Source organism: Centruroides vittatus, unplaced genomic scaffold (assembly GCF_030686945.1).
Source record: "Centruroides vittatus isolate TY-2023 unplaced genomic scaffold, ASM3068694v2 contig_18, whole genome shotgun sequence".
In the NCBI taxonomy this organism is placed as follows: domain Eukaryota; kingdom Metazoa; phylum Arthropoda; class Arachnida; order Scorpiones; family Buthidae; genus Centruroides; species Centruroides vittatus.
This window is the reverse complement of record NW_027121101.1, coordinates 5,005,508-5,026,631: the sequence shown is the minus strand read 5'-3', so window position 1 is coordinate 5,026,631 and position 21,124 is coordinate 5,005,508. Positions and strand designations below refer to the sequence as shown.

At 30.5% G+C, this 21,124-nt stretch overlaps 1 protein-coding gene across 1 annotated transcript in view; it reads right to left on the bottom strand.

Annotated features, from left to right (window-relative positions):
- The window catches only part of LOC136969624 (abscission/NoCut checkpoint regulator), a 45,067-nt gene that overhangs the window by 23,026 nt on the left and 917 nt on the right, over positions 1 to 21,124 (bottom strand). The window contains exons 2-3 of the mRNA XM_067263877.1: positions 10,066 to 10,190; positions 1,712 to 1,774 (exon numbers count right to left, since the gene is read on the bottom strand). Of these exons, the coding sequence (XP_067119978.1) occupies positions 1,712 to 1,774; positions 10,066 to 10,190 (188 nt within the window). The remainder of the gene's footprint in view (positions 1 to 1,711; positions 1,775 to 10,065; positions 10,191 to 21,124) is intronic.

The window sequence follows — 21,124 nt, the reverse complement described above, 5'->3', positions numbered from 1 at the left end:
TCCTTCTAAGTGACAGCTTAACATATTATTTTTGCTTTCCAGACACCAAACTGATAAGGCTACTGGCACCTGTATTAATTAGTAAGTAAAACTGGTGGCAGTAAATAATTTGAAGTGACAGAAAAAATTTAAAACTGGCAAATGATTGTCAATATTTTTAAATTTTCCAGAGCAACCCCTTATGTAACATGAAGTTTCTTTCAATTTCAAACATTAGTGTGTAGATGACTTCTTTCATATGTTATTTTCAGGTCTTGTTTTGAATGTAGTTTGGTTACATTTTCATTGTTTTCATTAGGTACACACCAACTGACAGTTTTTTGTAACAGCTTAAATTAATAAGTAATAACTTGTAATATTAATGCATTTGTAACAAAATGGGTGAAATTATATAAGAGAATGTCATAATTTCATTTGAGAATTACAAAAAATTTGATTTGAAAAAAGTTTGGATAATTTGAACCCAGATAATTCAAAGTCATGTTTCTATCCCTTGAGTTTTGAAATAATGAGGTTTTACTGTAATACTAGTACTGTTTACAAAAAATTATTATAAATCACAAAAAACTTCATAAAGCAACATGAATTTGCACAAAACATCAGAATCTGGTTACTGAAAGTAAGCAGAGACAAAGCCTCTAGATAAATACTATCTTTAAAATTACATTATTGTTTATGCAAATAGAAATTAAAATATAGCTATCTTCAAATCTATAACTTACATACACCTAATGCAAAAATAAAATGTTTTTCACTATGAGCTTTACAAAAGCTGATCAAAAATATCTCAGACAGAATATTTTATAGAAAAACTAGTAATATAGTAGCAGCTTGGCAACTGTAGAGAATATTTCACTATATCTCCTGATGCCATAAATCAAAGCAATGGGTGACAGCATGTGTCAATTGTCAGTGATATGAGCTACAGTGCAGGTATGTGTTTGCATCAAGTTTTGCTGGAAACTTAGTAAGGTGGTCACCAAAGCATATGAAATGCTTCATCAAGTATTTGGAAAAACAGTGCTCAGTCAGTCCAAAACATTTGAGTGGTATTCATATTTCAAAAATTGCCACACTTTAATTGATGATGATCCACACACAGTCTGGTCAATGGCATAAAATCAATGAGACTGTTGATCATCAAATGTTTACAGAACCATTCTGCAGTGCTGGAAATACTCTCGCAAATGGTCTTCTGATAACTAGTTTCTGCACCATAACAACATACTATGCCATGCAACCCTGAGTGTCACAAAATTTTTGGCCAAGAATATCATTCCCATAGATTCCTTACCATACTCACCAGATTTGGCATCCTACATCTCCCTTTTTCCCAGGTTCAAACCATCCTGAAAGAGAAATGTCAAAAAATGTTTCCGATACAACTAAAAGCAACATGACAGTTATGGATCATGCTTAAACAGACCTATCAGACATGCCTGAAAAAGTAGAAGAATCACTGCAAAGAATCTAGAAAGTTGTACTTTGAAGGAGATAAGTCCCAGTAAGTGACAATTGCTTTTGTTTTCCTACAGTAAATTCTGTCTCAAATACTTTTGATCAGCCCTTGCATAAAATTATATGTATCAAATAATAAATTAATAGAACAACAGGAGACAAAGAAGGTAAATTTATGAATAATCAATTTGTAAATTTATATTGATATTTATTTGTATACAATCTGAAATTTTCAGTATAATTTTGTACATACTTTTTAAGAGCTTGTGGAGGACTATCTGCCTTGACATCTTTCACATCTTCAGTAGACTGTACACTATATAAAAACAATGTTAAATAAAGCATTAAAGATTATATGTTTTTATTCTTAAAATTAAAAACTTGTTTTTCAATACATTGGTAAAAAATAAAACAATTGGATAATATTACAATAATAAGAAATTGTAATTAATATTGCCAAAAATTATTATTATATAAATTTTATTGAAAAATTTAATATTCTCTTCATTGCTAGAAGCTACATTGCAATTGAGAAAGAACTTTTTTAACACTAGAAAACAGTAGAAGAAAAAAAATTGCACCAAATTCCAGACAAAGTTGTATTTCATCATTAATTCAGCCATGTGACAAAGGAATCATATTTAACTTAAAGGCATATTACAGAAGTGAAATGTATGCAAGAATTTTAGGAGAACTAGAATGTTAGTCAAAGACATACTGATATGACTTCTAGTATTAAAAGAATTTCCTTATATGACACATTAATATTTTGGCAATGTCACGGGATCAAGTTTTTGAGGAATTTGAATTGAGAACTTTTAAAAAGGATGACTTTTAAATATACACAGAGACATCTAAAAATGAAGTTGTGTCTGTTGAATAACATTCCAAAAGAGATATCAAAAGAAAAGTTTCAAAACTTGTTGACAATTGACAAAGAAATTCTAGTATATGCTGTAATGACAAAAAATACCAAGTATGCCAAATTGTTATTGAAGAAGGCTCCAGAGAATTATCTGATGAAATTGAAAAAAATCAACATGAAACTAGTCTTGTTCCTCTAACAAATGCTCAGATGCAAGAAGCTCTGTAAGTTAATTATTTTGTCATGGAATACAGTACAGTTTTTGAAATTGAACACATCTGTGTTGGGTTTCGAAAACATTATGAATATGAACATTTTATTCATAAAATATTGCCAGAGAAATAGCCAGCAATGATGAACTACTTAAGTAGTTATTATAATTACTAAACTATTAAGTTAATTACAGTCAACTCACCTTAAAATGAACATCGATAAAGCATATTCTTATGTTAAAGTAAATTTTGCTGTAGTGATGAAAAATGCCATTGTTACAATGTTATTTTTCATGCAATAAAACAAATAAAAATTTTACCCATATTTGTGAAATCAAACTGTAAATTACCTTCACAATCCCCAAGAAACAACCCTTCTTCCAATAATGGTTGCTTTTTACACTTTTTGATGTGAACAATAAAATATCCAGCAATGAGTTGCCTAACTTTCCCAGCTATTATGAGATCTTATTTAGAAAATAACTTTTATAATTTTAATTACAATACAGTAGAGAGTCGTTAATCGGAATCAATTGGGGACTGGGGTTGTTCAGATTAGTGATTTGTTCCGATAACCGATTATGTACGAAAAATATATTAACCTGTCTGATGTTCAAATTTTTCGCCGTTGTGTGTCACTTCGTGTTGAATTTTCGTCTATTTTAAGCCTAACGAAAATTTTTATAATAATAATCGAGGCTATCGTATCGTTAAAAATTATTTCTGCATTTTGTACAAACAAAATAAATATATTGAAGAATATAAAAACATGAAAATTATACTTTAGAAGTAAATCTAGTATCAAAAACGTTCGATTCAGCATGACACAGTCTGACTGAAAATCGTTTCGATTACCGGGGTTCCGATTAACGACTCTCTACTGTATAACCTAATAAAATTGTGTGGTACCATCTGTTACAAGATTGTTATAAAAAACTTTTTATATTTTTAATTACTATAAAATGGCAAAAAGCTTAATTTTGAAAGTAGAGATGAGTTTTATAAAAATATATAAATGTTAATTTAATAACAAGTAAAATCATCATTAAGGTTGATCCTATTGGTATACACATAACCCCCTTTATCTCCTCCTCAATCTTTAACCACCAAAATTTAATAGCATCAATGCCCCTCACATACAAACCACCATGCCAAATTTCATTACTTAACCTTTACCCCATCCTGAGATATTAAGCAAAACAGATGCCAACACACACATCCACAGAATTTTTTTTGCCGTTTTTGGATTCAGGAGATCTCAAAATGTGGAGATTTACAAAAAACTCAGTGTGTTAAATTTGACACAATTCCAATAATTTCCTTTGTTATGTATATGTTACAGTAAAAACCCATTTTTAGTTAAAACGTGTTTTAACTAGTTGAAACTAGTTTTTACTGGATGTCATTGTTAAAACCTGTTTTGTCTAGTTAAATTTAGAATTTACTGCTGTACATGTTTTGATTTTAGATAAAACTAGTTTTAACTTTTAACATTAGTTAAAACTAATTTTAGCTACATAAATATGTTTGGGGGAAATAAATAAAGTGATGATTAAAACATTTGTATTATTTAATACGATATTTATTGAAAATATTGGTCACACATCTGTGTTATTAACCCTTCATCCCTGAAGGCACCAATCGATTGGTACCCTGGCTTTTTAAGCTAAACTTCGAGGGTACCGATTCATCGTTACTTTGGTAAATATCAATTTTTGTAAAATTTATTAACAACAGATATAATCTCGTTCAATATGAAGTGAATAAAGTATAATAATTCATTATATTAGTTGATAGCAGTATAAAATTTTGATTTCAAACAAATGTTTGATATAATGTGCGATAATTTCACAACGAATAAACACACATGCATAAGTGTTATATTGAATTGTACAAAACAATATTCTACGTCTTTCTGGCTCAGTGCCAGCACACAACTATGTAACTAGACAATGTTAATTTTCACAAAATGTTACAAATTATCAAGTTTATGTGTCAGTTCTGATATATATTATTTTTTTTCTTATAAATTTTTCTAATAAAATGTATTGAAAAATATCATATTTAAAACTAAAGATATTAATAAATGTAAGTGATTTTTTTCATATAGATATAATGATAATTTGATTTTTGGTGAACTTTTAAAATAATATCGCCTGACTGACCTATATTGCCTTAGGAGAGATCGCAAAATAAACGTAAACAAGAAGTCGGGGGAAAAGGGTTAAAGCGATACGAAATTCATCATACACTATAGCAGTGGTTCTTAACCTTTTTATACTCGCGGCCCATCAAATATTTCATAATTATTTTGTGACCCCCATTTTTTAAATAATAATTTATATTTGTTAAATTATCTATAATAAATCAATTTTTCTATTATTGCTTTATTTTTTTATATAATAAATGTAAATCATAACTTTATTATTTCATTATCTATTTAAATAATGTTCAAACTTCACAATTAAACATAAAAACTCATTAATTTTTTAACAAAAAATAAAATAAGAAACATGTTAATAGATTGCTCCAAAGTCGATGCTAATACTAAACTGAAACTTAAACACCCACAACTTGTAAAGATTTTGCATATCTTTTGCAAAAATATTTAAATTTTCAAAGCCTACTATTTTTCCTAATTATTTTTAAAATTCCAAACATTAATAGTTTCTTAGAATTACTTTGGAATAAAAGAAGTAAATACTCCGTGTAAGTAGCATATTTGCATTTATTTCTTCTGTACTAACAAAATGTATGTAGGAAGAAAATAAAAAAATAAACTAAATAGAAAAACTTTATCTTTCTTATTTCACTTTTCAATACGATATTCGGTTATACATCAATTTTCTTTTTATTATATTCTGAAGGAAATTTTGCATAATTTGGCGGCCCCCGGCAAACTTCTTATGGACCCCCAGAGGGCCGCAGCCCCCCTGTTACGAATCACTGCACTATAGGAACGTGTTAGCTGAATGACCTTGGTTGAAACAGTTTTTACTAAGCCATTTTGTTAAAACCCGTTTTGTCTAGTTAGAACTAGTTTTAACTCAAATTCATTTCTAGCAGTAATTTCAAATTCTAGCAGTAAATTCTAGTTATAACAATGACATCCAGTAAAAACTAGTTTCAACTAGTTAAAATGCGTTTTAACTAAAAACGGGTTTTTACTGTAACATATACATAACAGTCAGGAAAGTAAAAGTGGTACCATAATAAATGTTCCATTTTGAGTAGAATAGATTAGTAAGCAAAGATGGATTTGACCTTCAATTGTAGAACAATTCAAACATCTGGTTTTAACAGACCATTCTAATGTGTGCAGAAAATATTGGGGATGAATATCCTTAAATTTTAACAATTTAAGGATACTCATCCCTTTATATGGATGTGGTCCCATGCAAACACATGCTAGTTTGTATATCAGGGAGTGACACATGATGCCAGGTTTGGCTCTTTTTTTACTCTTTTGGTTCCAAAAAATATTTTCTACGGTATTTTTTCATACAATCTTCAATAGAAAAAAATCATGGATTTCTTTTAGCTTTTTGTTTAACCACTCTGATATACAGCTCCACACTTAAACAATTAATACTGTCTCCTCATTTTGTTTGATTTGAAAATCATTTAGAATAATTTGTTTTTGTAAACAAATTTAATTTTATTTAACTTTATTTAGTAAATTAATTCAAAATGTTATAATTTAGAGATTTTGATTGCCTAAAAAATAGTGTTGCAACAAATAGTATATTCAGCCTCAGGCCAAATACCAAATATTCGGCCAGGAGCGTGACCAAATAGCTGAATATTAGGCCAAACTATTCGGCTTGATTAATGCACGTATGAAAACTGGCAAGGAACCTGCTCTCTATTGGCCCGCTGTCACTACACTTCACCAATCGCATTAATTCTTGACAGCTGTAGCGGACAGACAGGAGTCATGGCAGTATGTGATAAGTGATGATATCAAATGTGGATAACAATGAAATGATCTACACGTGTAAATAATGGGGAAAAAAAGTTTTTAGAGAATTTTAGAGAACAGAGAAGGACCGCGAAGTGAAAATGTGAAAATAAATATGAAATTGAGTCGATAACATAATCGAACAAGTCAAGACAGCTTATTGGCGCGAAATTTGCAGCAGTCAATGCCAAATAATTGTTCTCGTAGACTTCGGAAAGCTAAATGCTTGTAATGAAAGTCACTTAGTGTGCATGGGCGAAAGCCTGGGGCCATTCAGGCTACCAAGCTGGCTCGAATCTGTGAAATCATAACTGTGACTTATACTGATGTCCTATTTGTCTCTCTTCTCCGTTATCACCAGGCTATGAGTCACATAATTGTAAAATGGGAAATCTATGATGGAAAAGTGACGAATCGAAAGTATCGTGCGTGCACATTATGATGTATGCATAGGCATACATGGACTAGAGCAAGGGTCGGCAGTTTGTCAAGTGAGAAGAGCCAAATTGGCACGGAAACAGGATAACAAAAGTACCAGAGAGCCGCATCGAGGCTTAAATGCTTGACCGATCGCCGACCAACTGTGTTGAAAGACACCCCCTAGTGAGCGTTACAGGCATTCCGTGACAATAATAAATTCCTATTACAAATATACTGAATTATTTATATTGTTATTGGCAATTGACCAAATGAATAATAATAATTTATACTGTTAATGTAAATAATAATTTATATTGTTAATTTAAATGTGCGAAATATGACACACGACAGGGGTGCCTCTAATGGTCTTTTTGGCATAATGTTACATGGACAGACGTCAGACAGATGGATGCGCGTTCAATGGGTTATATATATAGATATGCTTCAAATGCTATCAGTCGCATGTGATTCATATTGATCAATGTGAGTGTCGTCATGTGTGGAAGGGCTAAAGAGTGGTAGAGAGTATGCTGTACGAGTCGAAGTTTGTTCGGTGGCTCTATCTCATAAACTGGAGTTATAAGGCTGCTTGAGATGAGGTGAAATTGGAGTTTATGTCCGAAGAGCCATAAACGTCTATGCAAAGAGCCGCACTTTCCGACCCTTGGACTGGAGCGATAGAGGAAAGAGAAAGGGGAGAGCAAAGACGAGCGCTTAAAAAGGGTAGGCAGGGTCAGACCCTCAGATATGCGACGATTCTTGAACGAATAGTGTACGTGTGCTGATCTTTGTAATTATAAATTGTGAATACATGTGACTAATATTATTTTGTTTTTTATTTTGTGCAGGTTATAAGTTATAAATAAATATAAACAAACAACACTAACTTGATAACATTAAATCTAAATACCAAAATGATTAATTTATTGTGTTTTTGTTATTTCTTACTCCTGTTTTTAGGTATTCGGTATTTGGCCGAATAGTGATTAAATATTTGGTATTCAGCCGAATAGTGAAAAATAGGCCAAATACTGAATAGTAACCGAATATTTGTTGCATCACTACTAATAAAGCTTTAACTCCCTAAATTATACAACCTCGACCTTGATCCTGAAAACTGTTAATACAAATTTTCAATAAAGCAAACTAACTATTGCTCCCCTAGCAATTCGTTTTAATGCAAGTTGACTGTATTAAATTTATTTTTAAACATTTATTGTTTTAACATGTTTTTAAATTATCTGATTCAATAAAACTAGATTTTTCACTAATTATGACCTAATTACTTTCATTGCATAATGTTATCATTTGGTTATTGTTATCAATGTAGGCTAATCCCAGTGATTATAGTAAGTGGCATCTACTCTGTATGATTTGTTTATATTATTTAACGTAACATATCAAAAACTCAATTACATAAGTAACATTTAATAAGTAAAATTTAAAAAAGAAAAGAAAAATAAAAACTGTAATTACTAACCACTTACATATTTATCATGAAAAATATTTTTTTTTTATAAATATAATTCTATCTTTATTAACAACACTTAATTATATGTAAGGCCTAAATTACTTTTAAATTTTAACAGCTAAGTTATATTTAATTATCAAATAAGAACACAAATAAAAAGAAAGTCATGGAAATGATTACAATGAAATCGTAAACATCTTATTTAGCATTACAGTGGTGCCTCATATAACGTACTTAATCCGTTCCAGGTTCACGTCCGTTAAGTGAAACGTCCATTATACGAAACGCATTTTTCCATAGGAATACATGTTAAAACATCTAATTCGTTCCGCAGCATAAAATAGCCGTACTGTATCATAAAAAAATGAACATGGGGTGCGTTCTTTTATTCCTCCGCGTAACTCTGCGCGAGCGACATCCGTGTAAAAATTTCTGCGGAACACGTTCCTAAATTCCGGTGGGAGTGCACGCCGTCGAACGGCAAAAATGGCCGCTTGTAGCAGTAGTTTACAGTGGAAAGCAACATGGCGTCCTCCATGGCTCAGACAGTTTCGTTTCCGGGTCCATTATGTGGTTTTATGAATGAAAATTTAGAAGTTGTGAAAGCGCAAGTTAGTGTACGTGGTGATGTAAGTGTCTTTACGAATTATTTTTTGAGGCTATTTTGAATGCTCTTTCAACAAATAATCCATTTTATGGTTAAATTTTACAATTGGGACCCTTCTTTTGCCTTTTAAAGCTCATATTTTAGAATTATAGATTCCTCCATCACGATACTATCGATAGTGCGGGCGCTGCCATCTTTCTTTCTTTCACCGTCGTTCCTAAATGCCTACAAACAGCAGCGCACTCCCGTAGTAGCGGAGACGCAGAGAGACCGCTATTAAAGAACGCACCCATGGAGTAGTCACCAATTATGCCGGAAAGTCCGTTGTTCGCAACCAGTCCGTTGCTCAAGTCACGTAACGGCCAAACCGAAAGTCCGTTGTTCGCAGCGTCTGTTATACGAGGCACCACTGTACATCTTTACAGACTATCTTCATGGATCATTATGCTCTCTATTACTCAAATTTTCTTATCAATGCAATATATCTAATAATCATTACACATAAAGAAAAGTGAATGTCATCTGATGTAGATTTGTGATATCGATATCACAAATCTACATCAGATGACATTCACTTTTCTTTATGTGTAATGATTATTAGATTGGGAATTACAAAAAGGAAAAAATTAGAAAATGTAATTAAAATCATAAAAAATAAGAAAGCAGGAATATATATATGAATTATATAGAATAAATTAATAGTCACTGATTACACTAAACAGGCTTATTTAATAGGTTATTTAATTGTCATCCACTCAAGGCTGCATACTTCATATTGGTAATTTTCAAAACCAATTATAAGGAAAATAGGATTGTTTAAATGACAAATCAAAAAACAGTTTCTATTGAACATGATTAATAGTTAATTCCAAGAAAAGTTCTTGTGGAAAAATAAATTGTACATCTTAGTCTATTAATGCATTTGGCATATTTTCAAAAGAACTTAAAATTGATCTTATCTGAGATGAAATATATTCTTTTCTGTTTGAATGTTTCATATTTTTAATTTGTATTTTAATTAATATAATACTAGTTTTTTTAGTTATTTAATTTTTATCAAAAATAAATTACCTGCTTAATGCTTCAAAACAAGTTTTGCAAACAAGCTGTTTTTTGGATGGATCAAGTTTTGGAATTATTATTTTTTTACTGCAACATCTTCCACAGAAAGAAAATCCACAATGATTGCATCCAAGCTAAACATTTTGTAAATAATTTTATTAATAGAAATATATAATTACAGTTTCATTTTATTTTATTATAATAAAAATGATATGAAATTATTTAATGAGAAATGAATTTTCAATAATTTATATTTCTGTAAGTGATTATCAAATAAATTACCAGAGCTAATATAAAAAAAATAAATGAAAATACTTCAATTGAACAAAAGATGAAACAAATTCAACAATTAACAAGAGACAAAATCTTGAATTAATTGCATGTTACTTGTTCTACACACACATTTTATGCATTATTATAATGTAAATTCCATTTGATATTTCGGTTTAGGCCTTTGGTGAAATTTTACTGAACTTCTTACTTTTATGCAAATGAAAAATATTCAATTATAATTATTAATTTTTTTGTATTAGCCCTATTAATAAATTTTTATAACTAAAATTTCAATAAATATATCTCATAGAAAATTTTTCCAGAATATATATTATAAAATTCAAGATCTTTTTTAGCTTTTTTTTAATAATATATATAAATATATTTTTCATGTATAACCTGAATAATAATTATAATAGCTAACATTTATTTTACAAATTACATTTGCTATAAAAGAAATATTTTATTGTAGTTAACCTTGTTAAGATGTCAACAAACAAAATAGTTACAAAAAATATTTTGTCTTTGAATAATGGTTTTGCAGAAAACAGAATCTCTCAATAAATAATGAATATCATATTTTAAAACAACTTTCCTTTTTTTTGATTAAAATTAATAATCAGAATTTCATTTTTAGATTATAAATGGAATTTTTCAAAAACAATATTCATTTTTCATTATCCAATTACTATTAAATTTTTGATACCCTTTATGAATCAATTAACTCCACAAGAAAGTTTTTATACAAAATTTTATTAATTTTTATGTAGAATATTGTCATAAAATTTGGTATTGGTACAGTTACATTATATACTTCAAATCAAAATAAGATTAAAGGAAATGTGAAAAAATACTGTTACATAACTCTGGATATCTTCTATTTCGACGTTAAGACAATGACGAAAATATACACATTTTCAAGTCTATGTTTAATCCATTTTCACCAACCACAGAAGTAACAGCTAAAAACACACGAAGAAAAACTTCACGAAAAGACAAACAGTAAGTAGAAAATTCACATGGTTAAAACGATATCAACGTCAGCCTTTCTATGGAGGATCTGACGTTTTTACATTAAAAACAGAAGTATAATCTTCTTACCATACCATCAAGTCCTTAACATATTTATAACTGGTCTGGCCCTCTAGTGGTGGTTCCTCCATAGAAAGGCTGACGTTGATATCATTTTAACCATGTGAATTTTCTACTTACTGTTTGTCTTTTCGTGAAGTTTTTCTTCGTGTGTTTTTAGCTGTTACTTCTGTGGTTGGTGAAAATGGATTAAACATAGACTTGAAAATGTGTATATTTTCGTCATTGTCTTAACGTCGAAAGTGAAAAAATACATTAAATTTGACGACAAAGTTTGTTGCAATAGTAATCTTTTTATTAAATGCTTTTATATAACTTGCTTTGTATGTCCTCAAATCTTGCATGTCAAATGCCATCCACTTCTAATTTATTGCTATTATTTTATATTATTAGAGCTGAAATTTTGAAGACATATCTAAATCTGATGACAATGTATTTTAATGAATCTGTAGGGGGTATGGCCCACCTCCACCATCCTGAACCCGATTAACTTATGTTATTCCAAATGTAGAATTTAATCATAATATGCATGTGTAAATGCACTGTAGTGATGTATATGGTGGGGGTAAAGCCATACTACCTCACTCTCTTGAAAAACATGGCCAATAAAAGCATTTAAAATTTTTTTTTTAATGTACTAAAATTATTCATTTTCATATTCCAGAATACCCCAGAAAGTTCAAGCAATAGTACAGTCTCAAACAGGTATGGATGGAAAAATAAGACATTTGTTTTGTTTCTGCTCCAATTTTAGAAATTATCTAACTTTTTAATTGGATTTATTTTTTTTCATGTTTTAAGAACTTAGAAAATTTGAAATGTTAGAAAATTTTTCATTTTGGAGATCAAGTAGCATAAAAAGAAAGGCCAGGTCATCATGGGATGTATTTCAGAACATGAAAGTGAATAAAATGGTGACTGTTTCAATGGACTTTGTCTTCAAATTTAATTAATGTGAAAATTACCATCCAGCAAATTTTATAAACTGTAAAAATTAAGTAAAAAACTGTAAAAATTAGTATCTATTTATGTTTTTCAATTCTTATCCAAAATTTACCAAGTTGTTTTGTTGAAATATAAAATATTGTTATAATTTTCATCCTAACACTTATGAGCAAAATATATTCATCTTAAGGGCATAATATACAACTTTAAACTTCTTGATATTCAAGCATTCAAAATATTCTAAACTTTTCAAAACAAAAGGCATTATCACAAAAATGTAGTACTACTAATTTTATTATGGTAAATACTTTTTATGCCTTTAATCCAATAATTATTATTTAGAACTAGGCTTTATATAAATAGTAGTAAAACAAAATAAAATCATTTTACTTATTTCAACACAATTCACTAGTTTCTACTGATTTACTTGTACAGTGATTTAATATAAAATTAGTATTGTTATAATTATTATAATCCACTATTTGTTTTGAAAATTTTAAATGAATAAATTTCCAGAAGTTTAGAATTTCATGGAGTGCTTAACTGCCAAAATGTTTGAAATAGAACTGTATATAGTTCAGCCAGCTTAGGTGTGTCTGTCACTGACATTTTGCCAACTCTCTTGAACTCAATCTTGGAAGCACACTTGGTAGAAAGGAAGCTGTGCTGAAGTGTTTATTTGCTGTTAGTATTGAATTCAGTATGAGATATATTTGTCTTTTCATTTTCTTTTGTATGCTTTTTTGTTTTACCATGGAGAACTTTTTGTAGTGAAACAAAAAAAAATTTTACACATCATTCAATGTTGTGACAGGGAAGCTGAAAATGGTGATTCCATTATTCCCATTGCTCATTTTGCAAAGCATGCAAGAAAGGTTTCTGGAGTCAATGATAAAAAAAATTTGACAGCAAGCAGGCAGTGATGAGCAAAACTTTACTTCATCAATAAAGAGTTCAAAGGAGGACATTCTAGAAACAATGGCATTAGGTAGCTTTGATTGTAATGTGATTAGAAGAACAATTCATGGTTTCTATGTCAAAGAGAAGAAAGACCTGCCAATTCCTAAACTACTGCCTGTCTCAAAAGAAAAGATCAATTTTATCTTTTCAATAAAAGATTTTAAGTGACATTCTACTTAAAAGTATTTTTCTTCTTCTGAAAATACCCTTTCTACATGTAAATATTCCCTTCCATATCAGAAAAAGTAAAACCACTATTTTACAAATAAACTGGTTTAGTTTGTGCACGTCTACTGGTGTTGAAGGTCTCAGCTAAGTTGGCCAGATAATGTTGTTTCCCTAAAAATAATTTATTTGTTTCAAAGTATTAAGGATAATATTTTGTATTTTAATAAAACAATTTTTGTGAAATTTAACATTTGTTAGTTGGAATTATAGATTATTTTTTCTTTCCCAAATACTTTCTAAAGTGGCAACGATTCTCCAAACTTTCCAAATTTTTAACTTCATACTAAATATATAAATAATCTCAAACATTCATCAATGAATGGTTTTATCACTAATATTTTAATATATCTAACACATTTTTAAGTTTTCTTTATGCTTTACCTTTAGTGGATATACAAAATTCGCTGAAGTTCATGTTTTAGTTGATTGATTAAAATATTACTACTTATTAGAATTATATTCAGCATAAACCAAAATCAGAACTCAGTAATGTAGCCTTATTATTGTTTAAATGTGATATAATTTAATTTCTTAATTCTATATTTTATGGAATCTTTCCAAATCCTTATTTATATTTTATTAAAATTCTTCAAACTTTTAAATTTAAATATTTAAAAAATTTTTACATCCTAGATCTCTTTTTCATTCCCTTAAAATTTCTTAATCAAATAAAATAGTTAATCCATTTTATAATTAAAATTTAAGTCAAGATGCATCACAAACTCACAGAACTAATAATTTTTATGGTAAACTCATAGTATTGCAGTTTTTGACAAGTGTTTTACTATTTATTTTATTATTTATTATTAAAAACAGTAATATCTTTTTATTTTACTATTATTTTTGAAGTAATAGTGGTTGTGTAGATCTAATTCACATATCTGATTAATAGCAATTCCAAATTGACTCAGTTAATTAAGATGTAAATGCTACAGTATTGCCAACAGATGGTATACTGCCCTGTATTTTTTTTTTTTTTTTAATTTTAAAATGTCTATTAATTAAGAACTATGTTAAAATCATTAAAAATTGTATATGGGAATAGTTCTTGAAATAAATTTGTTTTGTTAAAGGAACATTCTTTGTTTACAAAACTTCTGCAGGATACTAAATACAAATAAGCATCTTCTGAAATACATATTGATTGCTTCAACTCCATTATTCAATAATCTGCTATTTTTCCTGATAGACACGGTGCATTACCTGGTGTAGTAAATTTTATACTATTTAATTCCAGAATGTAATGAGTGAAGTGATAGACTAGAACAAAGAATGTGTTTTAGAAATTCTGAATATGTTCGCCAAAAAATATTCAATAGATATCATCTCTATTAAAATGGAAATCAGGTACACTTGGAATCCAACATAATACAGATCTTGGGGTGTAAAAGTCAGCCCACATTATAAGTAAGCTTGCATTCTATCAACATTGAGAGAAGTACAGACCAGCAACTAATCATTCAGCATATAAATGGATAAAAATATATTAATTACCATATTTTACAGCATGCAACAGACAACTTTTGTCTAAAAAAAAAAAGGCTTAAAAAAATAGCTCTGCATCATATATGAATTTGTAATCACCCATAGGCTAATGAATTCCTAATTGGCCTTTAGTAAGCTACAGATAATCTCTTGAATAAAAATGCTATTGTTTAATTAAACATATTTTCTATAGCTAAGCAGCCTTTGTATGTATTCATGTATGCATTCTATTTGTGGAACATTTTCTAAAAATGGATTTAAAAACCTGATGATGGTCTATGGGAGTAGACTGAAAATGTTTAATAAAAAATTCTCTCGGCAAATGCACAGGTGTTGTAGTAAGTTCATAATTTATCTCTGCTGAGTACTTCCAGACTGTATTCGTGTAGAATATTTTAATGCCAAAAGTGTAGGACAGCCTAATACTGGTACTTTTTTCCTTACATATTCTATGGAAATGGAAATCTGTCTTAGATGTCATAAAATACAGTACTATAATAGCTGTATAATTCTATAATAAAATATAATGCTGTATACAGAATATACAGCATTAAATTCTGTTATATAGTCATGGCAAATCTAGGTGATTGCCTAGTAGGGTGGTGCTTAAAATAGGGAAAAAATAAATCGCTTACTTTTTTGTGGTCCTACCCTCCAGAACTATTACAACTGGTCTCAAGTTACTACAGAAGAAATTTGAACTTGATATATTAATATTTAGGGGTAGCTCAATGACCACAAAGTTTATAAAAAGAACAATTTATGACAAATGGAAACATACAAGACCTGTTCTGGGAAACCAGACTTGTTTCACTTTTTTGGACAATTACAGACAAATTAAATAGTCATGTGGACTCTACAATATTCAAAAACTTGATGGATTTCATACCAAAATGCAATGAAAAAATTTTTAAACAACACAATTCACAAAATTTGAAATTTTCAGTACTATGTTCAATGTAGCTTTTATCAGTTTTATTTTTGTAGAGGCAGAGAGTGTCTCTTTCTTGCTGTCTGGATAATCTGCCTCTAACTGCTCCCTCACTAGTTACTCTGTCTCCTTTACAGCTTACATCTTCTTCTTCAGTATATGTGCTACTGCTTGAGGATATTAGTTCTATTTCTTCACCTTTTATCTTCAAGTTTTCCATTCTATGTTTTCTGTTAAGCATCTATTCCTGTCTTTGTGCTGATTGTTTCTCCTTTGCAGCTAATTTTGTATCCACACCTACCATTGACCCTTTACGTCCTTTTTCACGCTGAGCTAACAAGAACTCATGAACCTCTGGAATTTTTATCATTTTGACTGCTCTTGAGTTGAGAAATGTCAAAAAGTTCATCCAATTTACTAACAAATTTAGCCTCATTTGTTTGCTGTGTTACAGACTGTCGAGATTGAACAAAATCTCAAAATTATTAAGGACGTGTGTGAGATTGCTATACTGAAATACAGAGCCAAGAATAAACCCAAATTTCAACACTCTGAAAACGACACTCTGTTTGAACTGAGGCTCAGAAATAACATCCTCAGAATAAAGTGTCAAAAAACCAAAGAGGACACACAAAGATCAATCTACAAGCAACAATACTTACAGCTACAAAAAGAATACAAAAACCACATAAAAGACTCTAAATTGAAATCCTGGAGAGAATACTGCACTAGAGCTAGCGAAGACCCTTGGGGGTTTCTTACCAAGTGGAGTAGTAACAAATTAAAAAGAACAGAGGTCATGACCACCACGGAAACTACAGGACATACAAATGATCTGCAAACTACTGTCAAAGCTATATTTCAAAAAATTTCTGTAGAAGATAACAAAAACGAAGATCTCAACATTCATCATGAAATCAGAGACAAGATAAATGTAGATATTAACACCCCTGACACACCCCCTTTCTCACACGAAAAAATTGGCAAAATAATCACTAATCTGAATAACAGAAAGACCCCAGGCTTGACAGAATTACCCCAGAGATCATCAAACAAACCCAACACTACTTCTTTACCTCTTCAATACTTGCCTACATTTTAGCATCTTCCCCAGGGAGTTGAAAAGAGCCAAGTTGGTACTTGTCCCTAAAGTAAATAAATCTGGAGATTACAGACCGATTTGCCTGTTACCTGCACTAGGGAAAGAAAGTAATGGAAAAACTGGTTACAAACAGACTCTCTTGACACTTTGAGTCAAATAAACTACTGAGTGACAATCAGTATGGTTTTAGAAAGCAAAGGTCAACTGTTTATGCCGTCACTATGGCAGTCAACAACATCAAAACACTACTTGACAGAAATAAATATGTTTTGGGACTTAGCATAGACGCTCAGAAGGCATTTGACAGTGCGTGGTGGCCACTGATTCTTTATAGACTCAGGCAATTACAATGCCCCACGAACATCTATCTACTGATGAAATAATACCTTCATGAGAGAACTATTACCATCAAAACAGGGAATATTACTTTTGAGAATGAGTATAATAGGGGCTGTCCACAGGGCTCAGCCTATGGGCCGCTTCTGTGGTGCATCCTTTTCAATGATTTTTTGACCCAGGACTTCGGACAAGACAAAATTATTGCATGTGTGAATGACGCACTTGTGCTGTTGATGGATAACTCTAGAGCAGAACTCAAAAGGAAAGGAAAGCAGGCTATGTCAAAAATAAGTGAATGGGGAGGAAAAAACAAGCTGATTTTCAATCCAGGAAAAATGACAGGAATTGTCTGGAACAAGCCAGGCATTCAAAACTTGTACAAGAGAGTACCAACAATTTGGATGGGGTCAGAAAGTATAAAAGTAAAGAAAAACATTAAATATTTAGGGATTACACTTGACTTTAAGCTTCTTTGGACCACACATATTGAGAACATTTGTAAAAAAAACAATCTTTCAGTCTTTCTCTAAGGTTGCTAAAAGCAACTGGGGGCTTGACTCTCGTGCTATGGACTCAATTTATAACATGATATTTATTCCAATAATTACCTATGCCTGCCCAGTTTGAGAGGAAACCACTCACAAAATACATAATAAAAGGAAACTAACATCAGCCCAAAGGAAAGCACTACTGATTCTCACTAAAGGTTACAGAACGACTCCTACTAACAGCCTCCAGATAATCGCTAGAAAAGCCCTCATGGATCTCGAAATCAACACGCATTAAAATGGAAACTGAAACATGATAACACATCATCATTGGGGATGAGAGACTTAAAAAAAAAAGACAACTTTGAATGGAAGATCCCTTATGCACTTATCCAGAACCCAAGTAAAAGAAAATATTTTTACTCTGAACCATTGACAGACAATCATATAGACATACACACAGATGGGTCTAAAATTAACGATAATGTTGGTGGCAGTTATGTAATATATCATAAATATACGGAAATTGAGAATAAACTTCTCAAATTAGATGATAGATGCAGTGTTACACAAGCGGAACTGCTGGTGATTGCCACTGTAGTGGAAGACTGTATTTCTAAATATCCACATCATAACATTAACATCTATTCTGACAGCCAAGAAGCTATTTACATAATTCAGAACAAGGATACTCACCTGATCACAAATAATATTAATACTACACTACAAAATTCAAATAGTGCCTTCTCCCTTAATTGGCTGAGAGGACACCAGGGAAATATTGGCAACAAAAGAGCCAACGAATTAGCAAAGAAGGCAGCCACCAACCAAGAAAACACCATAATATACAGCAAATTACCACCTGTGACAGGATACAACACTATAAAAAACGATATTTTAAAAGAATGGTAAATATATTGGGACAACTTCCATAATGAAACAACTTACTCATACTTACCAGACATTAAAAGTATCTACAAGATAAATCAGCTTGAAATTGATCATAATACAACCCAATTTATAACAAACCATGGCTGCTTTCAAAGCTACTTACACAGGTTCAAAATTACTGATAGTGATAAGTGTTCTATTTGTGACAAAATTGATAGAAGCGACCACTACCTGTTTGACTGTCTTATAGTCGAAGAAGAAAGGAATGATTTACAGCAAATTTAAGACTACAAACATATATAGATTGGCCATGCAATAAAAGCCTTCTCCTGCAAGACAAAGAAATCTACAGGTCCTTCAAAACTCTTATTGACTTATATTTCAAACAAACTTTAGCGCAAAAATTATACTGAATATTATCGGTTGTCTGGGAAGCTACCCAGCCCTTTATTGTGTTAAGTCCCATGCATTGCAAGTAGTGGCAGAGTCCACACTCCCGCCTATACCATTCATTTACTGTTACATGTGCATTTATCTTTTTTGTACAATGATAACTGTATGTAGTTTACCACCCAGTTGTGCTATGTATATACTGTACATACCCAGTACCACTTATAAATACATATATATATATATATATATATATATATATATAAATGCAGCTTTTAGTTGTTTTTATTGCATATATCATCTTTTGTCTGAGTTTCATGCATTTCAAAATGAGATAGAAAATGACACACCAGATTTTATTTACCAGTCATTAATTTTCATAAAACTTTTTTATTTCAGTTCTACCTGTTAATATTTTTGAAATGTAATAGGTCTACACCTAATTTAACCTTAATGTTAATACACAGAAAACAGCAGGGCTATTGTTCCTAAAACATTTTATTTTGGTATAGGCCTATTTTATTTAGACTAGGCTAATTATGTCAATTTTCTTTAATTTAGTGGTAGGCTTATTACTTTTTCTATGTTAATATCTCTTTTAATAGGCCATTGAATAAAGCTTTATGTGTTTATTATTAATAATTCATTATAGGAGAGGAGAAAAAGAAGTAGTTTGTCTTCTGCTGAAGGAGGACACAATGCATCTGAAATACAGTCAAACCTGTTTTTATGCGCTCTTTTTATGTGCGATTTTTATTTGTGCGATTTTTTTAATGCGAATTTTTAATTTGTGCGGTATAGTTGGCGACTAGTCTCGTGCGATTCGTCATGTCTTACGTTCACTTATTATAGCTAAATAAACTTATTATAGCATAAATGCACTTATTATAGTAATATTATTGCATGAATATGCGAAAAATGAAATAATTTACTTTTTAAGTCAACAAAACACCAACTGGACAAAAATATGTAAAACAGACGATAGACCAGACGATGCAGTCAAGTGCTGACATCTGTTGTCAATAAATTCTATTTCGTACGGTTTTGAGTTATTTTCTATGTGAGACTTCTTTTATGCGGTCCCTGTTGACCGCATAAAAAAAATATTTTTTAATTGTGTTGCGAAAACTATTATTTACAGCCATTCGTGAAGTTTCGTGAGATTTTTTTTTATGCGTTTTTTTTAATGCGGTCCCTATCCCCCGCATAAAAACAGGTTTGACTGTATATGTGAAAAAAGTGTATTTACTAATTTGTGTTATACTGTATTTTTCTTCTCCACCTCAAATTAGTAGTGGCTTGCCCCTGTACATCATACTTTTCCTTTAACAACAGAGTTGTGCCAATCATCTATTAACTACTTTCAGGGGAAAAGTTTTGAATTGAAATAATGTGACTTCCAGTTTGCATTGGAAGTTCATATATAGTTAATCGGGGCTGCCTGCCCCAAGGTTTCCATGTCTGGTTTCAGATTTCATCTATCTAACTGCATTCTCGAGATTAAGGAAAGACAGATGGAAGACAGTAGGAATTTATAGGTCTACATTTTTTTTAAATTGCAGCCCAATAAAGATGTTGCTGATATTTCTGATCAAGATCAGCAAAAGAAAACTCAATGACAATGATGATACTTTGTAAAAAAGAAAACATTTTTGTTGAATTAAAATTAATATTAAAGCATAATACAGTATTTTTAATTGTGATTGTTAGTTAATTATTGATTGGAAATAAAATTATTGCTTGCTTTAATAAACATATTTCTCTTAGTAAAAAAAATAGTAAACTTTTAACTTTTGGAACCTAACACTATGTTTTGCACTAGTCCTTTGTTTAGTGTAGCATGAATTCACATAACATGGCTGTGTTGCCACAAGGCCAATTTTTTAATTTATGGTCCGGATTAATTATTAATTTGTCTGGTTTTCGTAGAAATTGTGAAATTAA